Raw genomic sequence first — 23,454 nt, 5'->3', positions numbered from 1 at the left:
CATACCTCTTTTTCTGGGAAATCATCGGCGTCATCAAGAGAGTCTGTCCTAATTTTTCTGGGGTCGAAACTAGAAGCAGGTGCTTTTCCATCAACATCGGATAGAGGTTCAATGATTTCTAACACTTTGGCTTTATCCATATCTAAAAAAATACGATAGATGACATATTTTTCATACCACATGCAAATATAATAAATAAATACATTTTGTTAGAGCTAAAATTACCTGATTCAGAATCTGTATAAATTTGTTCTTCGACTTCATCTGGAGAGCTTTGCACTGAAAACGTCCTAGCATGTTTTTTCTTTGGCATAATCATAACTTCACCGCTGTCTCTTGACAAAGACTTCATTAGACCAGGCCTTTCTTTTATAGCTTTCTTGGTTTCTTCAACTGCAGCTGCTTTCACTTCAATGACATTTTCCTTATCTTTCGATGAATCTAAATACTCTTCTACAGTTGTGACCGCTTCTTCTATAATTGAATCAACAGATACTTGCCCTGCAATATCTTGACTTTCACCAGTTTCTAGTCGCTCTTCAGAGGACAGATCAATTTCTTCAGAAGCTTGTTTAATAATTATTTCGATGTTATCAGCCATTTGTTTCATAGCTGAATCAGATTTTTTAATAGTTGATTTTGTATCTTGAACTATTTTGCTTTCTGAAACTACATTTGTAACTTTTTTAGTCTCTTCTTCCGCTTCTATTTCGGATTCCGCAATCCTTTCAAGGGAAATCGCAGGGCTAATACAAGAATGTCGTCGTTCTTCTTTATGGGGTGCTTTAGCATCGTAAGATCTCTTTTCAGTTTCAACTAAATCTTTGGTAATAGATTTGATGTCTTTGTCTTTCACTGGACTTCTTGAAGCTGCCGCAATCGTACCTTTCTGCAATATGTCATCTATTACTGGTTTTACTTGCTCTTTTGTAATTTCATGTGTTTCTTGTAAATCTAGGTCTTTAGGAACAAATTTCTTTGCATCTTTTGTTTCTTTAGAATCATCCGCAATATCAAAATGACCAAGAGTATCGGTCCGTATCTTCGATACATCAAATTTACTTTCAATTATAGCAGTCTGTTTCTTTATTTGTATTTCTTTTTTGTCCGATGACGTGTAATCAGTAATTTTAGTTGTCGTCGCCTTTACAGCTACTGTAGGTCCTTCTGTTTTTGTTTCACTATAAGATGATTCTGCCTGTTTCATAATACTTACTGGAATTTTACTTCCAGAAACTTTTATTTCCTCTACTGGTGCTTCTTTGAAGCTTACAGTCTCCATCTTTTCTGCCTGTTTCGTAATGCTAACAGGTATTTTGCTTCCAACTGCTTTAATTGATTCTCCCAGTCCATCTTTAAAACTTACAGTTTCGGAAGTTTTTGATGTAACTTGTGTACTTTCGCGCTTTATTTGCTCTTCTCTTTCTTTACTTAGAAAATCTTTAGTTATATCTCTATCTTGTGAATATCTGAAAATACCGAGTTTTTAAATCAGTTAAGTTATTAGAAGTGATTGCTATTGCTTCGTAAAATATTCTTACCCAATTTCAGCTATGTGAGGTAGTTTGTGGACATGTTCTGTTACATGATCTTCAGGAAAACCTTCAACGTCATCAAGCGAATCACCGTGCTGTAGTTTAAAAAGCCTTGATTGCTCTGGTTTACCTGAAATAATAAGTCTTATAAAATTACATATAAAAGTGGAAATGCTAGCAGAATTATCAAAACAATTTAAAATTTTACCTGATATTGGTTTTGACTTTGTATCAACATCATATTTATGTTCAATTGTTTTAGATACTTCTGCAACATGAGTACCCTGTGTACCAATGTCATCCTCTGATTCTTCGAATGTGTAGTCTCGCGATTCAGTTAGACTATGTGCATCTGAGAGGCGTTTTTCTTCTAAGCGTAGTTCACCTATTGAGCCAGATCCAGCCGATGTAACTGACTGTCGTTTTACTGCGTCAACTGCAAAATAAGTATAAGCGATAAGGAAAGAAATGACAGATATAAAGTATTTTTAGTACTACTTTGACAGCCTAGGTTAAAATAATATAATAAGCGAATAGTGCTACACATGGTAGTTAGCTTGCTGTGCAATTTCCGCAAATCGACAACCATTGTGCCTATTTTGCATGAAACGAGGTAGCACTACTCAAACTACCCCAACACGCTCGTTCATGCACGCTCTGCACATGGGGCTGTGTGTTTGTACAAATTGTATTATTTATTTACCTTTTTCTAGAACATCCTCCTTGAAAACCTGAGTCTTCGTCTGTACTGTTTCGATTTCTTTTGTCGAAGGTTTAACAGCTGTTATAACCTCCTTCTCTTGTGAAATTGCAAGGTCGTCTTTTGCAAACTCTTCAGACGAAGATTTCTTTTCTGTCACGGCATCTTCAGAACTTATCTTATCAGACACACCTTCTGAGGACTTACGATCTGATATTTCAATTTCCCGACTACTTTCAGAAGAAATCTTGTCAGATGGCTCGTCTTTTTCAAATGACTTGTCTACCTCTTCTGCTTCCGTGACAATTACTTGAAACTCTTGTTTTTCTTGTTTAGGTTTGTCAATTTCTAAATCACTGAGTTTACTAATCGATACAGATTCAGTTCGAGAATGACGTTTTGGTGTCATTTTCTTGAATACGGGCTCTGCTTCTTTGTCGGATTCCGACTTATCAGAGTCAGTTCGCTTAGGTTCAAATCTCATTGAAGTAAAACCAGCGACGCTTTCTTCGAATTTTTCATCACCGAAGCCACTTCCCGAATCAATAGTTTCTTCAAATTCTGCTCTTTCATCAAAGTCCGATGACGATATTTTGGCTTTCATATCTGACTGATCTGATTTAAGGGAATCTGCTTCAGAGTGGCGCCTTGAATCTGTGTGTTCCGAGTCCTCTAGAGAATCGGAGTAAATGCGTTTCGAAAAAAAACATTCTTGAACCGAATCATCTTCTGGGACTGTCTCAATAAATTGACGTGCCTTCGCACTTATAACTGGTGACTCTTTCGGTGATACCTATAAAAAACAAAATAATTATTACCTCTAATTTCTATAATGCACATGATATTTACGTACATTTAAAGTATTAAAACTTGCACATTTGGATATAATTTCATGCCCTAAATATTTAATAGTTTCATTTGACAACAATAAGAAATAAGTAGTGTATCATATGTAATATTGTAATGTAGCTTTGAAGCTTGAATTTTCAATAACATAGTGCTCTTTGTTTATAATGACTCTTTCACAGTAAAAATATATTCAGGTTGTTCCATCTAAATAGCATTAACCTGAAGATGTGTACTACGTTAATTTACTGGTGTTTATGTACCTTTTCCTGTTCTCCCGCTGTCAAAGCTGAGGAGTGAATTTGAGCACTGTATTCGCTTTCGAACTTCAAAAATTCTAGCGTTTGAGCTTTGGATGTGGTTTCTTTACCACTAACTCCAGAAGAAGTAACAATTGTTTCTTCTACGGTATATTCCAAAATCGGTCTATGGGCAGGACTAGCCCCTAATTGATCATCTAAATCAGAAAATTGGGAGGCTTCATCTAGAGAGTCACTTCGATGCTTGGAATCTTTGGAGTAGACCTGAAGTAATTAAAACGTGTAAAAAGTTATGCCAGCTTCAAGCAAGCCTTACGAATGCGACAGTGTTAAGCAATCTGTTAGCATGATTTTCTTTCATTTCTATGGTAAAGCTATTAAACTAACAACCATTTACCTTAGATTCAGTTTGAGATATAAAACTAACATCCTTTTCGGTGCTTTGCTGTAAATCCGCAAATGAATCTGCCTTATCTATAGCTGAAGGTACAGGTGATTCTTGCGATACTTTTCGCCCTGTCAGATCTTGGAGATCTGACCCTATTGAATCAGTTTTAGTGTGCTTAGTTGTATCCGATTTTGTACTTGTAACACTCATTTGAGCAGACACCTAAAATAAGACATTATAATTAATGTAACAACATGTACACACTTATGAGACATAAAGATATCAAAATTGGCATTACCTTTTCTTTTAATTTATCGCTAACAGATACGTCTTTCTCCTCTAGTGTTTCAGTAATTTCTTCTTCACTAACTTTCGTTCGCAGTTCAGTTGTCATCTGTTTTTCTAATTTCTTTTCCTTGACTGCAATAGAAGCAGTTCCGTTTTGCTTATCTGTATCTATTGGCTTTTTGTGTTTGTCTTCCTTATCTTTTGGTTCAAAAACATCTCCTACAAATCTAGGAATTTTGGATTTACTTCCATCTTTTTCTACTTTTACAGTAGTCTGGGATTCCGTTTCTGTTTCAGAATCTGTTGATTTCTTCAAAAATTCACTGTCTTCTTCAGATGAGACCTGGACTAACGTTGAATCAGTTCGCATTGTTTTTGGCATTGGTTTTATTTTATCATCCAGTTTGATTTTTGAATCAAACTGCTGGATTGTATCTTTTACGGACTTTACATGAGTTTCAACATGAGAAACTTTATGTGACACATGTTCTTGAATTTCTACACTCGATATTTGCTTTGATTGTTCTCTAACAAATTCTTGGGTATATTCAATACCTTGCTCTTGCTCAAGCGTGTGTTTTTTTAATGCTTCTTTTGTTAGTTTGACAGTTGCTTTAGGCAATTCTATAGAAGAATCTTTTGACATTTTAGATTCAAATGAACTGATTTTATCCTTCAAAGGTAACTCGGCAATATCTTTGTCGTCTACTAAGTCTGGTGATCGTTCACCATCATCCAGTTTCTCTTCAACTCGTGAACTATCTATTTCTTTTTGCGAAATCGTATCTTTGGTACTTTCGGATTTAGTTACTACAGATTTTACTTCTGAAGTTTCCACTGTAACAGACTTTCTAGGAGTGATAGTGACATTCGAGAAGTCACCTGATGGGAATCGCATGGATTCATTTCTCATATGCCTCTGGAGATGCTTTGGCGTGGGCTTAGCAGGTGACGACGGGTCAAATTTCCTAAACTGCTCTACAGGTCGCTCCGTCGGCTTTGTTTCTTCTTTCACTACTTCTACTATTTCTTCTCTATGAACGTCAATATCTTGTTCTTCTTCGACCGTATCTGGAGATGTTTTCGATCGTGTTCTTTCTAATTTGGGATCCTTCTCTTTAACTTGTTGTTCAATGTCATGGAATTTTTTGATATCAGGTTTAATTTGTGTCCTAATTTCAATAATCTCCTCTCTAATTTCTTTTTTCTGCTTGGAGGCAGGAATTTTGCTTTGGCTAAGTTTCCTCGTTATTTGCTCCTTCCTTTCAGCTACACTGCGCTTAACATCTTTAATACAAAATACATATTATTCAGTTTGGTTTAAGTATCTGACTATGAGTTAAGCTTACATGGCGTAGTATTTGTTTAGTAAAGAATAAATAATGTTTGTATGTAAGTGGCTTACCTTCATCTTCTTCACTCTCCTCGCTTGGTGTAACAGGTGTAGGCGTCCTTTCCATCTCACTTTTGTCAACAACAGACTTTTCTTCTGGAGAATATTTGGCTTCGTCTTGGTCTTGATCAGATTCTCTGCGCAACCGCTCTGGTATGTCACTATCGAAACGTCTATCTTTGATTTTATTGTCTTCTTCGGCTATAATAAGAAATTATGAGTATTTAAATCTTTCTAAATTAATCGCGTTTATTTCGGAGTTCTTGTAATTACATTCAGTTGAAATATTTTAAGTATAATATTATAATTATTATATTTTAAGTTCATAAAACTACTTTTGTATTTTTACCTTTGTAAGCCTCGATTTCTTCTGATGCTTGTCTTTCTTGGTAAATGTTACGTTGTATACGTCTTTCATTCGTTTCTTCTGATTGCGGTGCTATTATATCATCTCTTCCTATCCGGCATAGCGCAAGTTCTAACGAGTTATCTAAAAGATATAAAAATATACTTTCAACCAATACTGCAACAAGTTTTTATCATAATGTACATTCGGATACAAGCTTTTATCGCCTAATATATTTTACAAGTAATATCAATACATGCAACATTTTTGTACAGAAACTAAGACAAGTGATACTAAAAACATAAAAAGCTTGTAACAAGGATGTCACATAGAAAGTCGGACCAACTTAATTCTGCATGGAATTTGCAATAAACGAATAAGTGTGAAAATGTTATCAATAATATCAAATTTTTATGAAAATATGACGTTTATAATGACACTCACACTCACATTGTGTTCAAGTTTGTGAAAAGTTAGCTTAGACAGCTTAAGAATCTTGTTTTATTTAGGTTACCTTGAGCCTTAGTCCCCGACTGTGTCTTCCACAGCTTCATCATGAGCTGCGCTTGTTCCGAAGTGGTGATTCTCTTGGCCTGAATCTGGTTGACAGTCGCTACGTTCACGCCCAGCTCATAGGCCAGCGCCACCCAGTCCTTGCCGAGGAGATTGCAGATGTCTTCAAATCTTAAAAAAGGAACATCGAAGTATTTAAGAAGAGAAAGTATGCGATGGCGGCGTTCTGTCGACGCTTTGCTTTAGGGAAATAAAGTAGATAATCAAATACCTAAAAAGGTTGTTTATTTAGACTTCTTAATTCAAGTGAATGTAACTAATTCATTAGCTATTCGGTTTCTCATTTTTTTGACACATGAATAGAACCAGTTAATAAAAAAACGAACACGACGTATTACAAAATGACGAGTTTTATTTTAGAAGGAAAAACGTTCCATATTGGTTACAACGGACCTGATTGTTAATTAGACCTTGTACAATTTCATTCACAAGTTTTTAATTAAATCATTGAATAAACTTCTAATGTAATATTAGATTTTTTATGACACCTAAATATATAAAAATATACAATTAAAAACACAACAGTATAACGAACAATTGTATAAATTAATGGTACAGGAAAAATTTGCTGTAAAGAAAGCGAGCAAGTTGGAGATCCGTACCCAGGATCGCTGAGCCGCTGTCTCCAAATCAGCTCCTGCTCCTCCGTCCTTCTAGGCACAGTGTCTGTCGGTGCTGGAGACATCCTCTCTACCGGCAGCTCATCAGGCACCATGATGTTGAGGACTGCGATCTGGTAATATTTGAGTTCGATAAGCTACTATCATCAATCTAATATACATATCAAGTAATAAACGATAAAACACCACAAATATTTTTGAAGTTGCAAGTCAAAAAAAGTAATGTTGCCTCATAATAAAATCTCGCGTGAAGATCGCGCGACACGTTTTGATGGCGAATGGTTTGAATGTGAGAAATTCATTTTGACTATTTTGTTTTTTATTTATAAAAAATCATGTCATGAAATCACAGCTTTTTATTGTCATATAAAATAAGTTTGTTTCTAAACTTTTGAGCTGGGGTGTAGGTACAATACTTACAGGAGTAGGCGAAGGCTCGCCTTTCGGCACCTTTGGGTCCCTCATGAACTGGCACCTACACATCGGTTCCAGGTCCTGCGTCTTGATCATCACAGGGAACGCAACCCTGTTCTCCCGGAACGCCCGGAATGGCAGCGTTAGCTGTTCCCCAGACTTGGCTACTGGGACTAGGTTGCCGCCAAATTCGAGGTAGATGGGTTTGCCTTCGTGGACCTGAAAGACAAATTCTGAACTTTAATTCATCCCAAGTGAACTGGAACTTGTCACCGATATAGATCAAAATTATTTTTTGCCAGCGAATTAAACAACGATGCATATTCTTCATTTGAACTTCCAGATCTGGGTAAATATTACCATATCCTAATTGGAAATACTCCCCACAAATTCACGATGAGATTTACGGCCCGATTCGAAGAATAAGATACGATAAGGATAAGATCTGGTTTAGATAAGTTCTCATTTAGATATCGTTTGTATGTCGCAAAATTCACAGAAGCAGTTCGATTCGGGCAGCCAATGTCACTTTGACGTTAGAAATGTCGTAGATAGATCTTATTGGGATCACAGCGGAATCGAAATAAACGTCAATTTTGACATGGCGTTTAGCTATCGATCTTTTAAAGATCTTTCCGAGATGTCAAGCGTGTCTTATTCATTCTACGAATCGGGCCGCTATTTTTAAATCTTTGGGTAACTATGCATTTTAAGATTCGTTGAACTTAGCTAACCTATTACTTAGTGTCATGCCGTTCGGGTTATTATCTCTCCAATTCTTTGAAATAACCCCTTGTCAAATTATGAATATGGTCCCTTTAACTATGCTATTCCCACTCCAAATAAGTACTTGAAAAACTTTGCGACTGGTTTAAACCACTCGATACGACACTGTTAACTGAGAAGTTATAAACCTAACGGCAAACACATACAATCTAAGTATACTCCGTACCTCAACATCTCGACTCTTGGCAACTTGTATGAACCTCTCAATCCTCTCCAGTGCCTTGTCTTCTTTATCGTCAGTAACGCAGAACATCCGCAGCTGCGCCTGGCAGTCATCCGTCCGTTTCGCGTACACCACGAATCGCGCCATGAATGGCACGTGGATCGCTTCTCTGTAAACGCCAGGGGTGGTTCTTTATCTATTATTTGACTTATAACCTATTGTTTATAGAGATAGAGTAGATAATCTGTTGGACCTTCAACATGCATCTAACGACTTTTTACTTTGTGGTCATTTCCGTGTTTTGCGGTAAACCGTAAACCTAACAAATGCTTTGTATTCTTAATTCCGCGGTGAATTGGATTGGGCAAAAGAAAAAAAAAAACTAACATATATACAAGCCATTTTAACGGATACCTAATTTCACGAATACGACAGGTATGTTAAGCATCACTGCTTTAAATCTTGTTAGCTTAGGACTTAGGCCGTTTTTATTTTATTCAATAAATTACACAGTATCACAGTTAAAACCAATTGACTGTGGAATTCATATAAAAGGGTATACAATTATGTAATCAATAATACAACAAAGACATTAAAAATACAAATCTTATACATAACAGATGACTCACGTTTATGCATCGCCTCACAGAACATTCACTAAAGACCAGAGACCAACTACTTCAAAAACATCATATTCCGGTGCTGATGCGAGGAGCGCGTTAAGCAGTTGAAGAGCGTGGACCAGAGGAGGACTACTATAGGATACAATACAATGCGTGTTCTTGGTACAGCCATTAGCTGACGCATTCGTGGTCGGAAAATAAATTTGACCTTATATATCGAAGGAACAAGATAATAGGTCTTAATTTAAAATTCCACATAGAAATGGTATTCGTTCGGTTTGATGAGAAAGCTCAAGGGGGCTCAGAATCCTATACAAATTGCATTTGCAAAGTTACTGCTATAACTATATATGATCATTAGACTGAATAGTGGGCACAGTAGGTAGGTAGATAATAGTGAGTTCCTTATCAAAAGACATTATAACTCAATGTAATATTTTTGACATTTGTATACATAATATCATGGGCGTAGCCAGGTACAGGCAGGAGCTCAAATTTTACATACAATGTATGCCCCTCTGCGGGCTCCTCTAGGCCTCCGGCGATATCAACTTGCCCCCCCCCCCCCCCCCCCCAGTTCACTGGCTGGCTACGCCCTTGCATGATGTTGAATATTTTGCATAGTTTTATCACAGTGTAAAAGTGCGTCAAAAAAAGTCAACCCCAAACTTTGATTTTGAAACCAAATTTAACTTTTTATTATGTTAATATTATTACTTACCTATATAACTCTGTTGCCATTTTCGTCGCATCCTCGACATGTCTGCAATCGATCAGCCAGTACCGCGCTGAGACCGTTGTGGTGAACGAAACGCAATCATTCACGAACGTGAGCGGAGTGTTCTCTGTGACATCCTCCCAGTGCGCCCTGTTCGTCCCGCCTGTCACCAGAAGCCTCGTTTCATCTACTACTCTTAGATTATCATCTTCTTTTACATTCATGCTTATTACCACTTTTGAATTTTATGCTACTACGTTAATTACTATGTCTTTTACGTTCTCTGGATTACTGTTAAAGCTAATGCAGCCCAGCGGTTAAAACACTTTTTCAACTGCTTTTATTAACGAATGTCCATTTAATGCATGCTGAAGCATATTTATTTTCATTTTCTACTTAACTTTGGTATTAGCAGCGATAACTACGTATTAGCTATTTGTCTCTACTATACCATCCAATCGCTATAATGAAATCTAAATTATTATATGTTCATATTATATATGTGTTTATAATTTAGAAAGATTTAAATAATATTATATTTATTCAAAATAAAATTCCATCATAACAAGAGAAAACCGATGCAGAAGAGTTAGAGATAGAATAAGGAAAAAAATTAAGTAAAAATAATATTTCCAAAACGGCCTATAGCAAACACACAACAAGCAAAGACAACACACCACACAAAAAACAAATAACGCCGTTATATAATTCTAATAAATGAAAAAGTGACTGAATATGTGGCACACTATGTACGGTCACAGCTCTCAGAAACAGTGCTATCGTCCAAATCAAAATGATTTTAAATTTTCAAACGAATGTTTGTGCCAAAACAGCAGGTTTGGTTTCCGAATAACAGATCTCTCGAAGGACATTCACTTAAACCCAAAAGCAAATTGAAAGAAATTAACAAAGGAACAATACATAATAGTGAAAATATGACTAGAACGGAAATGAGATAAGTCAAGATGATGTGAAGAAAAACAGAACTGATAGGCCGTTTTGGAAAATAACTTTTGTTATCACAAGCAAAAAAATCAAATATCAGGAACATTGGCGCAGAAGAATGAATGAGGATGACGAAGATGGCACCGATTTATTATCTATTGTCGCCCTTAAGCTAAATTTCAACGGTTATTTTACGTGTGTTAATCTCTTACAATGTGCCAATAAAGATTGCAATAGAAGTCTAGGTCCTGTTTAGTTTGTACATTTGCTTAAACAGATAACGTTCAGTGATTATATCGCAGTGCATTTCTTGATCCCAAGGGTTTGGATGTTATGATACAGAGTGAATGTGAGTTAATAAAGCGTAAAAATCTCAGCCCGTGCAAAGAGGAAGAATGGATGAAAAGCAAGATATGGAAAAGCATTCGAATCGTGAAAGAGGGAAGAAAATCGATGCATCCGATAGTTATACTTCTCAAGCAACCGTAACAACATTGCTAAAGTATAAATATCACACCGAAATAATGAATTATGAAAAAACTCTGAACAAAAATAGTTGAACGAAGAGAAGGTACAAATCAATATCGAACTCAAAATAATTGAAAATTAACCGACATTTCGTTTGTTTTAAAGAGTTTAATATTTTTAATTTTTTACCTTCGAGAGATCGTTTGCGAAATACCCCTGTAGCGCGCCGATAGGTGGCAGCACATTATATAGCGCCACACACGGTGAGCGTGCAACACACACAAACACACGAGAACAAAGACAATGTAGGACACGCACAAAACGCACACAGGGACGTGTCCCATAGCTGCTCGGTGTATTTGCTATAAGCGAATGATCCCCTCAATCCTACTCCTTTACGCGGTCTGTCATCTCGAGGTTTGATTTAAATGAAAATAATGTTCTACGCTAATACTTTGTCAAATGATCATGCTCATCCCTCCGTCTAGAAAATAGGGATATTTATCTCTATATGACTTTCATAATTTTCGTCAACTACACTAGTCATTGTAAAATTAAAAAATCTAGATATTAAATACCGTTAATACCGACAGATCTATGTTCTGAACTATTAAAAATAATTAGATATGTATAAAATCTATCGTTACTCTATCTTCAAATAGCAAAAATCTATGTTCTACCGAAACGTACGAGTATGTAATAATTGTTCTCGATCCGTTAGAAAACCGAGTTGAATGTAATTATCATCTAGACCCGACTACGTCTAATGTGTTGTAATGGAATATTGGTAAACCATGTACGTATACCATAGATACTGGAGCACTATAATTTAAAGCTCAAATTACTTGTAAGCCTATGTTATACCTAGTATTGTAGGCACACTTACCTCCTGTTTTGGGCAAAGCTTAGTATTGTCAATATGTAGCAAACATAAGCCATACTCCATCGCAACACTTTACATACTTCTAACAGTTACTAGAAATAGTACAACGCACACATCAGTTTTTACTTCCTCAATAACTTTATCATCGATTATTACACTTACGTTTTGAATATGATATACAAATGCAAAAATACAGTTTCTTTCTAATATATTTGCGTGTACCATTTTCAGCAACACATCAGCTCTGCTAGAAGAATATAAGCGGAATATAATTGTACCTGATATGGAGCACAGCAGCCTGAGAGTTGGTGCTGACGATGTGCTATACTGGTTGGTCATGCCCTGGGTGTGCGGCCGTGGGGCCGGCATGCTCAGAGTAATGGCTTTGTGGAACTTCCTCCTTCTTGGCTCTACAGTCACTACTGGGGATACTGCCACCCCGCGGCCTAAGAGCTTGGCTGTCAGCTCAGAGTCTATTATTTGAGCCTGTAGGAAAATTACTGTCTTCAATTTTGGACTGTTATTTACTGTTTAAATTCTATTCTATTTTCGAATGATGAATGAATGAATATATTTTTTACAGAATGATAAATTCACCGCTACTGGTCAAATTCTTAAATATTTTTATTATTATTCTTGCTTAGTAGATATAAAATTAGTTATTTAAAATTGTTGAAATTTTTGGCTTATCCAAATTTTTCTTTCTAAAGACCAAACGATAAAGCTATTACGAGGTTTCCATGCTCAGATGTGGGTTGTGCAAAATGGCCTAATATAAGTGCGAGGTGTTATTGAAATGATACTTACTTTTTTGTCCAAAAATATTATCTATAGCTGTATAGACACTTTTTTTCAACACAATATTGCATTTGTAGCATACTATTCGAGCAATTATATTTTAGTGAAAATCTCTCGTAATTGAAAATTAGGTGGCGTAGAGCAGTTGGTGCGTAAGCAAATATGAACGTATGAAATCACAGGTAAAGCTTGAAAATAAATGATTAAAACACACGTCGAAGTATACTTAAAGAATCTTGCATCAAATTTCTCACACATGCGCTTCTAATACCACACAATTTACCAAATAAGCTCAAACACCAACAAAAATAGCAAACAAAATATAGTCATGCATCTCACGTTTGGTCTTTAGGAATAAACCTCGCAAAAATTTCAAACAAATTAATATAAAGCACAATAGTACATTACCCAATAAATTTAGCAATCGACTTAAAAATACATCTTACATTAAAAACGTCACTCCAAATTACAAACACTATCATATCATATTCATAATACGCATTTCATAAATATAGTAATTGTATAAGTACATAATAATGCATTATTGTTAGTTTAAACCTACTTGTTTCAAGTCATGCTTTCGCCTAAAGACCAACTAGAGAAATAACAATATTGGACACGCGTTATGTGTGAGAATCTACAGTGATTTCATAAAATTCAAATTTGCTTTCGAATTCAAAACAGACATTGACAGTTGTATGAACTTTATTGAAATTTCAATCTACATCATCATTATTTTTAAGTACATTCTAAATTTATTGGGTATCATCCCTAGTGGAGTAACGCGTAAGTGCTAGACTAGCTAGCCTGATATCATCAATATTAATAACGTCATTATCGATCCCATTGATGAAAAAATAGTTTTACAGTATGAAAATATTTTCAATAACATTGATAATATCAGTCCACCCTAAACCTTAAATTTAAAATCACGTGTCTCTATGTGACGAAACCTGACCCAATACGAGTATTAGTACCTATCAGTGTGTACGATATGTAATACATATAAATAATCCATGTGTACATAATAAACGCACATCCATTTCAAATCTGGTTGTATGGGAACATTATCATTAATAATGACTGCAAAGTTTCTTCTTTTGTTTTACTTTTACAATCAAATTGAGAATAAGAAGCGAATTGTCTCAGTTGATAAGTAAACATTGCACTTAATAACCCAAAGAACCAGATCTCAAAAATCCATCATCTAAATTTCAAACATTAGAAAATATTACAAACGAACATAGAAAAACTATGGAGAGAAAGCAGCAGTGGACTGCATATTTCTCAACTGATTACTAAATTGTCCTATTCAGCTTGTTTAGCCCAATTTCCAAAATACAATTAAAATTCGTAGAAAAACCTTAAAATGTAAAAGGACTCGTAAAAAAATTTGGCATTCATATTTGTACTATAGTTATGGTTTCATGGATCTTCTATATGATTAACTATAATTATAAGAACACCTTCAATTTGGCTTTAAATTAAATAGTAATAACAATGAACACATACAATGAATACTACAGCTATATGAATATAGAACATGTAATAAGTATAGAAACGAAAATCTTTGTTACTGTCAAATTTACGGGGTCAAACTTGCCATTTACAAGTTATATATTTGTATATTAGTCCAATATAACATTCTTGTGAGTTCGAAGTAAGAGATCAATTCAGGAATGTAGATATTTTAACTGACCAAACTTTATTTAATTTCATCGTCCCGACAGAAATTTCAAAATTGAGATGACGTAAAAATCGCTTCTATACTCGACTATTATTCTCACATTAAACCAGCTATCGAAATATTTATTACATTATTTACTGAAATATTCGTAATATTACAAGTTCATGGAACTGAATCCTAAACGAAAAAAACTTAGTTCTAACTTGTTCTAAGATTACTTATAAAAATAGATAATGTAAACACGTCATCAAAATGTTGATTAAACGGTTAATAAGACAATAAAAAATTCGTTCACGTGATTCATAAGCTTGAATTATTGCCCGACTTTGTCAGTGTTATACAATGGTTTTACTTAAAACTATAGATCTGATCCAGTAAAGATTTCTCGAATACTTGAAGCAAATGTTTTGACAAATTTCACATTTAAACTATTACTTACTTCAGTTGCTCTTTTATTAAAGTGACTAATTAAATCAGTGCAACTTGGTAACTAATACAATCACACAACTAGCTTTTTGTGTACATTAAAAAATACAGTGATATCAAAAAGCACTTTCGAGAAAGAGCTTTCTGAATAACAACCTGCCATTAATTCTAAATGAAGAATTTACCAGATTAAGGAGAAACGCTTTTTCTTAGAAACGTTATTGACGGTGATCTTTTTGAGGTTTTTGTCTTTGACGCCTTTGCGGGGCTTGAAAAGGTTTACCTGGAGACCGACTTTGATCTTCTTGGTGAGGGCTCCTTGTGGGAAGACAGCTTGGACTTGAGGAACGACGGAACTGGAGACCATGCCACCTGAAGAACGAAAATACACGATTATATTTTTTACAAAATAGTCAAGAATGTGAGTTCAAGCGTCCTTGGCGTTCAATTGCCATAAAGGTTTTAAGAGAAAATGCAAAATGAGAGTCAAAAGTTGTCTTGCTCTTGACGTAATACAGTTTGGTCGTTTATAAGATATTGATGTATGTTTTGACTTACTTTTATTTTTGTTCTTACATTCCTCTTCAATATATTATTTCTCCCTGTCTTTATTTTCGGATTTTAATTTAATGTATACTGTTAAAATAATTTTATACCTTCAGGTCCAATAGCGTGCACCTCCTGACGGATGCGAGAGATGACAGCGAAGTATTGTGGGAAGTCGTGGGTGAGAATCCTGGTTACACGAGGCGCATCCCAGCCTTTGTCGTCTTCGTTTGTGTCTACAAAGAAACCGAAAAGAAATTATACTATATCGTCAACTGAGGTGAATATAGAGACAACAGTTAAAATGAGATTTACCTGCCAATTTCTTAATATCTATCCACACAAATTCTATCATTCAATGGAAAATAATAGTAGATTTTGTATGATACAATTTGTGTTGGAAGATATTTATTAAGAAAATGTCAGGTAAATCTCATTTAACGGTACTTAATATCTTATTCAGATAATGAGAAGAGAGAATCAAGTTGCTTCTTTAACCCGATCGATTTACACACGGATACGGATATAGGGTCCTATGCTCGTGATATACATAATTGTTAGAGTCAAGCCAAGCTAACTGTATAAGGGCTTGGCTAGTGAGGGTGGTAGTGTAGTGACACCATAAATGTCAAATTCATATTTGTCGCTGCAAAGTCGATGCAGAACTAGCTAAGACGGACTCGTTATTTAATAATTACATCGTCGTCAGTAAATTTATTCTTGTTTACAGTACATATGGTGCTACTTTACCGCACTAATGCGAAAATTAGCATATTACGTTACTGTGTCGAACATTTAAAGGGCCATATGTACTGTAAAACGTCGTACGATACATGTGCGAATAGGTAATCCGCAACTTTTGTCGATTTAAAACACTCCCTTCGGTCGTGTTTTAATTTATCGCCACTCGTTTCGAATTTCCTATTTTTCGCACTTGTATCGTGATGTACTATTAATCAAGTTTTTTCCTAGTACATATCAAACTTTATCTTACTCGTAAATGAATACATACTGACCTTCGATCTCAAGCGTCTCATGCAGAATATCCTGAACTACATCATCAGTGGCGTCAGTATTATGCTCCCTCCAACTGGTGCCGTTGTCAGATCGTAAGATCACGATCTCGCGCTCCTTGCCTCGCAGGGACGCGTAGTGAGGCACTTCTAATATCACAGGCCTGTAAAGATAGGTGACTTTATTGAAGACTAGCGGTCGGTACTATTAGCAACACTTAACTGACCATCGATGGACCTATATGGCTTTGCAATAAAGATTACAAATAGCCAGTTAACAGTGTAGACTATGGTACCTTACTATAACAAAATAATATCAAAATGTTATTCATAATTAAAATAATATACAAGGCCTAGCATCGTGCCTTGTAGATGCCACATGTGAGCAGAGGGCTGGCCAGTATTTTGCTCAAAAGATAAGCATTGCCATCCAACGAGGCAATGCGGCCAGCTTTCTGGGCACACTGCTCATCGGCAGTGACTTGGGGGGCGTTTTTTTATTTATAAGGCCTTTACTTTAAGTTTATTTGTAGTCTTTATTTTTTTTTTAAGAATTTTTATAGTTTAATGTTTCATTCAGTGAAATCTCGTATAAATAAATAATAACTAAAATCAAATAATGTACATGTAAACATAATTCAGACAAATCGAAATATCTAACCAACAAAAAAATGGCTGAATGTGTGAATAATCTTTTTATCAAATCATCAGATATCGAATTGCACACGAGAACAATACTCAGGTAAGTACACCCCCTGCATACGACCCCTATACATACGCACCCTAAGAATTTAGCAGAAACTGGTCCCATCTCCAAGACTCTGGACGCAAGAGCCTCCCCTTCCATTAGAGGTGGCATGTGGTTAATCCGAGACGGTTTTAGATATCTGAAAAATAATGAAGTATAAAGAAATAAACATTTTGGGACAATCTTACACATATCAACCAAGCCCCACGGTATGATAATGTAAGACTTGGGTACCAAACGACGAGTAAGATAAGAACTCTTATTAAAAAACCGGCCAAGAGCATGTTGGGGCATGCTGCTTAGTGTGCGGTTCCGTAGCTACCCGTCCGTTACAATAGACTTTGAACGGGTGCTATTACCTAATATGTATAATCAAAAAGAATTTGAAATACAGATCTATTGTCAAAGAATACTGCCACTTTTTGACACATAATTAAAACGTTTAGAATTAGAGGGGGGTGGGACACAATTTTTTTTCTTTCGGAGCGAATTTTTCCGAAAATATTCCTTTCACCGTGAAACTAGTTTAAAATTTTATTTGACCACTTTTTTGGATTAATTGATTTGTATATCCATGTCAAATTGCAGCTTTCTAGCACTGACAACCACGGAGCAATGCCTCGGACAGACATACAGACAGAAGGCCATGGCGAAACTATAAGAGTATCTAGTTGACTAGGAAACCCTAAAAACGGGATGGGTTGAAAACTAAATTCTGCTTTATTGTTATCATTGAACTATAAGCGTCCAGAAACCTATATAAATAAATAAATATAATTATTGTTGTACCTGCAAGTGATCCTAGTGGGCTGCTGAGCAGATAAGGGTGGAACAATGACCCGAACCCCTCCTCCGCGACAGCCGCGCATCGCTCCTCCTCGAGCATCTACTAGGAATGACACCAGGAAGCTAAAAAAAGAGAAAAAAAAAGAGTTTCATATACTTATCCCAATTCCTAATTACCTGGAGCTGTAAAAAACTCATGCATAAAATATAATGTTTTAGGAAATTTAGTTATTCGTAGAAGTAACGAAGACATCACTGTGAAAGATACAATTACTAACGAAATGAGGGCATAAATTAGGTATTTGGGAAAAGCCTTGAAAACTAAAGTTTAAGAATATAAAAGATATTGAAGAAACCAAAAAACCAAGATAAGATATTAAGGTGTGTCAACTTACTTTTTCCATTGCAGCCTCTTCCTGTTATTTCAAATCCGAGCAGCGTGCAAGATCAATGCAATTAGAAATGTATTGTAGATCCTGAAATAGATATCTTGATTTATATATAAATATACTTGAATGATTAACGGCTCATATATAATATATATATGTTTTTTTTATCCAAATTGAAACGTTTGCTTTCTTCATCCTTGTAATAGATTATTTACTTATTTTTTACAGGAGAATTATTTTTGCCGGTCTTAGTCATTCTATGAATACTGACTTGGGCAGCGTAGGATCCACGTTGTAGCAGTAGCCCTCCGGTGCCGCCGCCGTGCTGTAGCGACTGATGCTCTTCACGACCACCTCCTGCTGGGGCTGGTACGGCACCCCGTTCACTGAGCCTAGGGGCAAAATAGTCAGGACTTAGAAGTGTAGGGTACCAGGTAATTTACAAACAATTGAAAATGACACTTCAAATGTTGGGAGATGTAAATGTCTTAGATCGGCTGTCTTCAATCTACGGCCAAGCCTGCCAATTTGGCCCGCGAAAAGTACCAAATTCTCTACAATCCGTACCATTAAAAAGAAGCGGAGGCCCGCTAGGAAGAGAGTCGTCTCCAACACTCTTCATACTAAGAGTTAGCTATCGATATGGCTGGTCTTACCTGTGGATACTTCCATGATGTTCTTGTGGCTCAACGCGGACTCTGTCCTCTCGTCTCTTGTCACGTCGATGGGAAGAGAATCGTCTCCAAGACTCTTCATGTCATCTGCAGTTAGGTATCGGTACGGCTGGTCATTGAGGATCGTATCCTCGCCTGTGGAGTTATAACCTAAAGTTATTTTAGTTCCGTGACAAATGAAGAGTCAAGATAAATATTCAATTTATGCTCAAACACATGACTTGCCTAATACTAGAGATCATCTGTCTTCTGTTATTTTGGTATCAATAAGATATCTACTTATTGCTATTATGCTAGAGCACAATCACTTCAAATATACTCAAACAAGGACAATTCATCCCCTACTTGCAATTTAGTATGAAAATACTAAGTGGGAAAGGTTGAAGAGGCAGTTTAAAGACTTATATGCGGACAAAGTCGCGGGTGGAAACCTACAAGTGTAGATGTAGATAAACCCACCTCCTTCCTCCTCGGAGTCCGACATGAACGTCTCCAGCATGGTCTCCGGAGCTACGACCTTATATTTCTCCTGAGAAGCTGGTGCCATGGATGGTTCCGAAACTTCTTTCAACGTCTCCATGACTGTCACGTAGCCAAGCTTGGATGCGATGTCCAGGGGAGTCTGACCGTTCTGTAAAAATAATTGTTGTAATAAATGGCAATGAGGTCTTAAATACCTTAACTCCTTGGATTCTGTCGGTTTTCATTTTAGTGATTAGAATGTTAACTAAATTTTATTAGTAGTCAGATTAACAAGTAATACAAACAGCAACACTCTTAACTGTCCACTGGTGGACCTTATTCCTTTTGTAATAAGGTCCACCGATGGACAGGTAACAGTGTGGGCGATTGTACAAAAACCAGACGTTATTCATAAACGTTTTTCACACCTAACAAACCCTTGATAATCATTTGACCCCAAGCGTCATTTTGACATTTATTTTAAATAGACAAAATTGAACAAAAGTGTGTAAGAGGTTGCTGCGTTTTATGAATAAGAAGGTTACACCGTTTTAGAGCTGATATACGTGATGGATAAAATAGAGGAAATGGAGCAGATAAGTAAAAGAAAGGTATAGCGTAGTGAAGTGTTTACCGTAGTAGTGGCATTGGCATCAGCTTTATGCTCCAATAGAATATTGACGATGTTGATGTGCCCCTGCTGTGCTGCGTGATGTAGAGCCGTGTATCTGGAAACAATCAATTTACAATTGTATTTTTTGTGTTTATAATTATCACCTTTCTTAACCAAGGATTACATAAAGCGTATGTTTTTTTTTTATTGGATTCTGAAGACACACACACGTCACACAATGAATGATCACATTGACTTTGAAAACAAACAAGTGAATATTTTTTAGGTCTATGTAAACACTTCCCAAAACGATCAAATAATTTCCATACCCGTGCGTTGTCTGTGCCTTGACAGAGGCTCCATTTTCCAGCAAGAACCGCACCATGTTGGCCTGACCGTAATGGCTGGCAATGTGCAGCGGTGTGTACCCGCCTTTAGTACAAATGTCCACCTGAAAGAAACAGCGAATACATATAATAATTGAAGCTGACTGTCATTAAAATAATCTATCATATAGATGATGTTGGTGAATCTTGGAAGTATTGTTCTTGTTCAAAAAAAAGCTAAGTAACCAGTATTATAGTGTTTTTTTTTCGAAAGATAGAACCGAAGCCGAAGCCGAGAATGACATAGTCTCAGTAAACAGTCAATTTGTTTACTTCAATAATATTTTATTGCAACATACAACACTGAAGTAAGTTCCCTTTCTTTCGCATAATTATCGCAAGTCATAATGTGATGATAGTCATATTATCATTAGTCATATTATCATAACTCTGAAACTGTTAACTTTTCAGGAATTTCCTAAGGTTATCCTATAGAGAGGTTAGGTTAGGTTAAGTTTGTTTTATGGCAGTCCTGAAGAGTTACGCGTTTCTGAGAAAAACCAAATTATGGTTAACGAAAATGCGGACAAACAATACATTATGACTTAAAACTTTATGGGAAATAATGGAGACCCGCCTGCGATAGATAAATAGACTATGACTAATTCACATTCAGCAATTTACCATTATCTTCGCCAGGAAAAGTTCCACTATCAGTCACCCATCAACCATTCAGGGAAAAAAGTTCTCCCGCCGCCTTGTCACTCTCGTCAGCTACTAACCTCAGCTCCATTCTTCACCAGCAGCTGGGCTACCGGAACCCGGTCTTCCTGAGCAGCGAGATGGAGCCCGGCGAGGCCGTTCTTGGCCTGGTGGTCTACGCCTGCTTCATGCTCCACTAGCAGTGAGCACATCTCCGCGTGACCCTGGGAAGGTGAAATTTAGGTTAAACACATAACAGTGGTTGAGGATCCATATAGTTTTTGATAAAAAAAACTAGTTTCTATTCGAACTACGCAAACTTATTTATGGCGGGAGAGGAAGAGGAAGAAGGAGGTTCATCTGGCTTGGCAACATTAAAAAATGGACGAACGTAAACAACGCAGCCATACCTGCCTGCGGCCTGTTCTTGGCCATTCTTGCCAAATGGCCAAGAACAGGCCGCGTAGCCAACGTGCAAACCGCTTACGCTCCGTAGCGATCGAATCGCAATTGTCACTGTCGCACTAATATGGAAGAGTGATAGAGAGACACCAAGCGATTCGTTGTCGAAGCGATAGCGATTGTCACCTTGGTTAGGCCGGCAGAAGAGATGGCAAAGGTCGTCGCCGATATCCGTTAGGGCATGGAAAATAAAGAAGAAGAAAGAGTTTAACTGTTAACCTGCTGAGCGGCCAGATGCAATGGTGTGAACCCAGCCTTGGATTCTGCGTTCGTGAGAGCTCCATACTCCAGCAGCGTTGCTGCTGTCTCCATCTGGTTCTTGCGAGCTGCTATGTGCAGAGGGGTGTGCCCGTTCTTTGCCACGGCCTGGTAAATAGGAGGAAGAATTAGTATAACTAAGAGGACAAGTTTATAAACTTGGTATAGAGATTATAGATATGTCGAAGAATGGGAAATTATCGAGCATTAAAAAATTTCATCATCAATTTATTCATAGTAAGAAAAATCCTTACTTTTAAGTCTTTTTTTTCTGGTTTCTAAAAATTATATTTTACCTTGGCATCAGCGCCCTTTTCAAGCAGTGTGGTGGCAACAGCCTGCTGGTCATACTGCGCGGCGATGTGTAATGGCGTCATTCCGTTCTTGCCAGGAGAGTCCGGTGATGCTCCATGTGCAAGGAGTAAGTTCGCTACCTATGGAAACAACCACATTTTTTTTTGTTAGAATCAAACAAAAAGGTAATCCGCCACATGCTTCGTCTTGACCCTATTCTACAATAAAATCATAATTTCTGCAATAAGCTTCGTCAAAACATCTATAAACGAATTCTCACCCTGCGCCAATCCTGGCCCAAAAGTTCCCATTATGCTGGCAGTGTTTCCGTGCTGTATGGCCTTGGAAACTTGACCAGCCAATAACCAGAGCCGGGATCATTACCCTCTTCACGAACGAATATCTTGTTAGAACGAATAACTTTGATCACAATGGAACTATATAAATACAGATGAGAGGAGAACTATTTTATTAAAGACTGTTGTAAGACAGCTGTAATGAAATGCATCAAAATGACGAATAAAATTTTGAAATTATTGACCATTCAGGTCTCCTGAACAGGCCCTTTAGGAATAAGAAGAGTATGCTCTGGTCTCCTTTAGTTTTCATTTCTCGTCGTAGGAAGACTTATGATAGCTTCCTATTCGTGCCAAAATCGACTAAGGCTTTTGTGTTTCGTGTTGGCAGGAAACTATGTTGTGTCATGTTACCTTAAGGTTTCCATATTTGGCAGCAAGGTGCAAGGCAGTGAAACCTTTCTTTGTAGTAGCCGTTAGAGGAGCGTTGTGTTCTATTAGGGCTGCCGCAACCTGAAATAAAGACAACAAATTGTGTAGATTTTATTTTTATTCCATATTCACAATATTTAGGTATGAATATAGGTATATGGTGCGAGTTGTAGGGTCTGCCTCCTCGGAACCTAAATCAAAAACTAAAATTGACATTGACAAAGTGGAGGGCAGAAGGGTTACTCACATCATGATTATGCTGTTTCGCGGCTATGTGCAGCGCGTTGTAGTGGTCAGCAGTATGCGCACGCACATCTGCACCGTGCTGCAGTAGTAATACTGCAATGTCGACGTTGCCGAGGCGCGAGGCTATGTGCAGGGGAGTCTGGCGCTCCCGGGCCTTGGCTTCTACCGCTGCGCCGTTGCGGAGGAGGATGCGGATGATGTCCGTCTGTGGACAAGAAATATGGCTATCAATATTATCGGCAATACCCAATGAAGAATTACCTATCAACTTCTAGGTTCAAATTGTACACAAAACTGCAAACTCATAGACAATAACATGCCTTAATGGCAATCATTGTTAAGACCCT

General features: G+C 36.8%; 1 protein-coding gene across 3 annotated transcripts in view; it reads right to left on the bottom strand.

Moving 5' to 3' along the window:
- Window positions 1–23,454, bottom strand: part of LOC133530764 (ankyrin-2-like) — a 170,224-nt gene that overhangs the window by 15,800 nt on the left and 130,970 nt on the right. For 2 of the 3 annotated variants that reach the window (XM_061868826.1, XM_061868828.1), the window contains 33 exons: window positions 23,109–23,312; window positions 22,844–22,942; window positions 22,136–22,273; window positions 21,801–21,947; window positions 21,200–21,343; window positions 20,421–20,542; window positions 20,113–20,206; window positions 19,476–19,647; window positions 18,999–19,151; window positions 18,614–18,734; window positions 18,349–18,369; window positions 17,957–18,076; window positions 17,202–17,306; window positions 16,423–16,583; window positions 15,517–15,642; window positions 15,144–15,232; window positions 12,228–12,435; window positions 11,256–11,282; window positions 9,657–9,816; window positions 8,316–8,481; window positions 7,370–7,582; window positions 6,932–7,062; window positions 6,271–6,440; window positions 5,760–5,900; window positions 5,423–5,611; window positions 4,028–5,304; window positions 3,739–3,951; window positions 3,345–3,605; window positions 2,239–3,028; window positions 1,744–1,971; window positions 1,542–1,665; window positions 226–1,469; window positions 6–142 (listed from right to left, as the gene is read on the bottom strand). In XM_061868826.1, coding sequence (XP_061724810.1) covers window positions 6–142; window positions 226–1,469; window positions 1,542–1,665; window positions 1,744–1,971; window positions 2,239–3,028; window positions 3,345–3,605; window positions 3,739–3,951; window positions 4,028–5,304; window positions 5,423–5,611; window positions 5,760–5,900; window positions 6,271–6,440; window positions 6,932–7,062; window positions 7,370–7,582; window positions 8,316–8,481; window positions 9,657–9,816; window positions 11,256–11,282; window positions 12,228–12,435; window positions 15,144–15,232; window positions 15,517–15,642; window positions 16,423–16,583; window positions 17,202–17,306; window positions 17,957–18,076; window positions 18,349–18,369; window positions 18,614–18,734; window positions 18,999–19,151; window positions 19,476–19,647; window positions 20,113–20,206; window positions 20,421–20,542; window positions 21,200–21,343; window positions 21,801–21,947; window positions 22,136–22,273; window positions 22,844–22,942; window positions 23,109–23,312 — 7,695 coding nt within the window. The remainder of the gene's footprint in view (window positions 1–5; window positions 143–225; window positions 1,470–1,541; window positions 1,666–1,743; window positions 1,972–2,238; window positions 3,029–3,344; window positions 3,606–3,738; window positions 3,952–4,027; window positions 5,305–5,422; window positions 5,612–5,759; window positions 5,901–6,270; window positions 6,441–6,931; window positions 7,063–7,369; window positions 7,583–8,315; window positions 8,482–9,656; window positions 9,817–11,255; window positions 11,283–12,227; window positions 12,436–15,143; window positions 15,233–15,516; window positions 15,643–16,422; window positions 16,584–17,201; window positions 17,307–17,956; window positions 18,077–18,348; window positions 18,370–18,613; window positions 18,735–18,998; window positions 19,152–19,475; window positions 19,648–20,112; window positions 20,207–20,420; window positions 20,543–21,199; window positions 21,344–21,800; window positions 21,948–22,135; window positions 22,274–22,843; window positions 22,943–23,108; window positions 23,313–23,454) is intronic. The other variant, XM_061868827.1, reaches the window with a different exon arrangement.

This window comes from Cydia pomonella, chromosome 23 (assembly GCF_033807575.1).
Source record: "Cydia pomonella isolate Wapato2018A chromosome 23, ilCydPomo1, whole genome shotgun sequence".
NCBI classification, from domain to species: Eukaryota; Metazoa; Arthropoda; class Insecta; order Lepidoptera; family Tortricidae; genus Cydia; species Cydia pomonella.
This window is presented reverse-complemented; position numbering and strand designations above follow the sequence as displayed.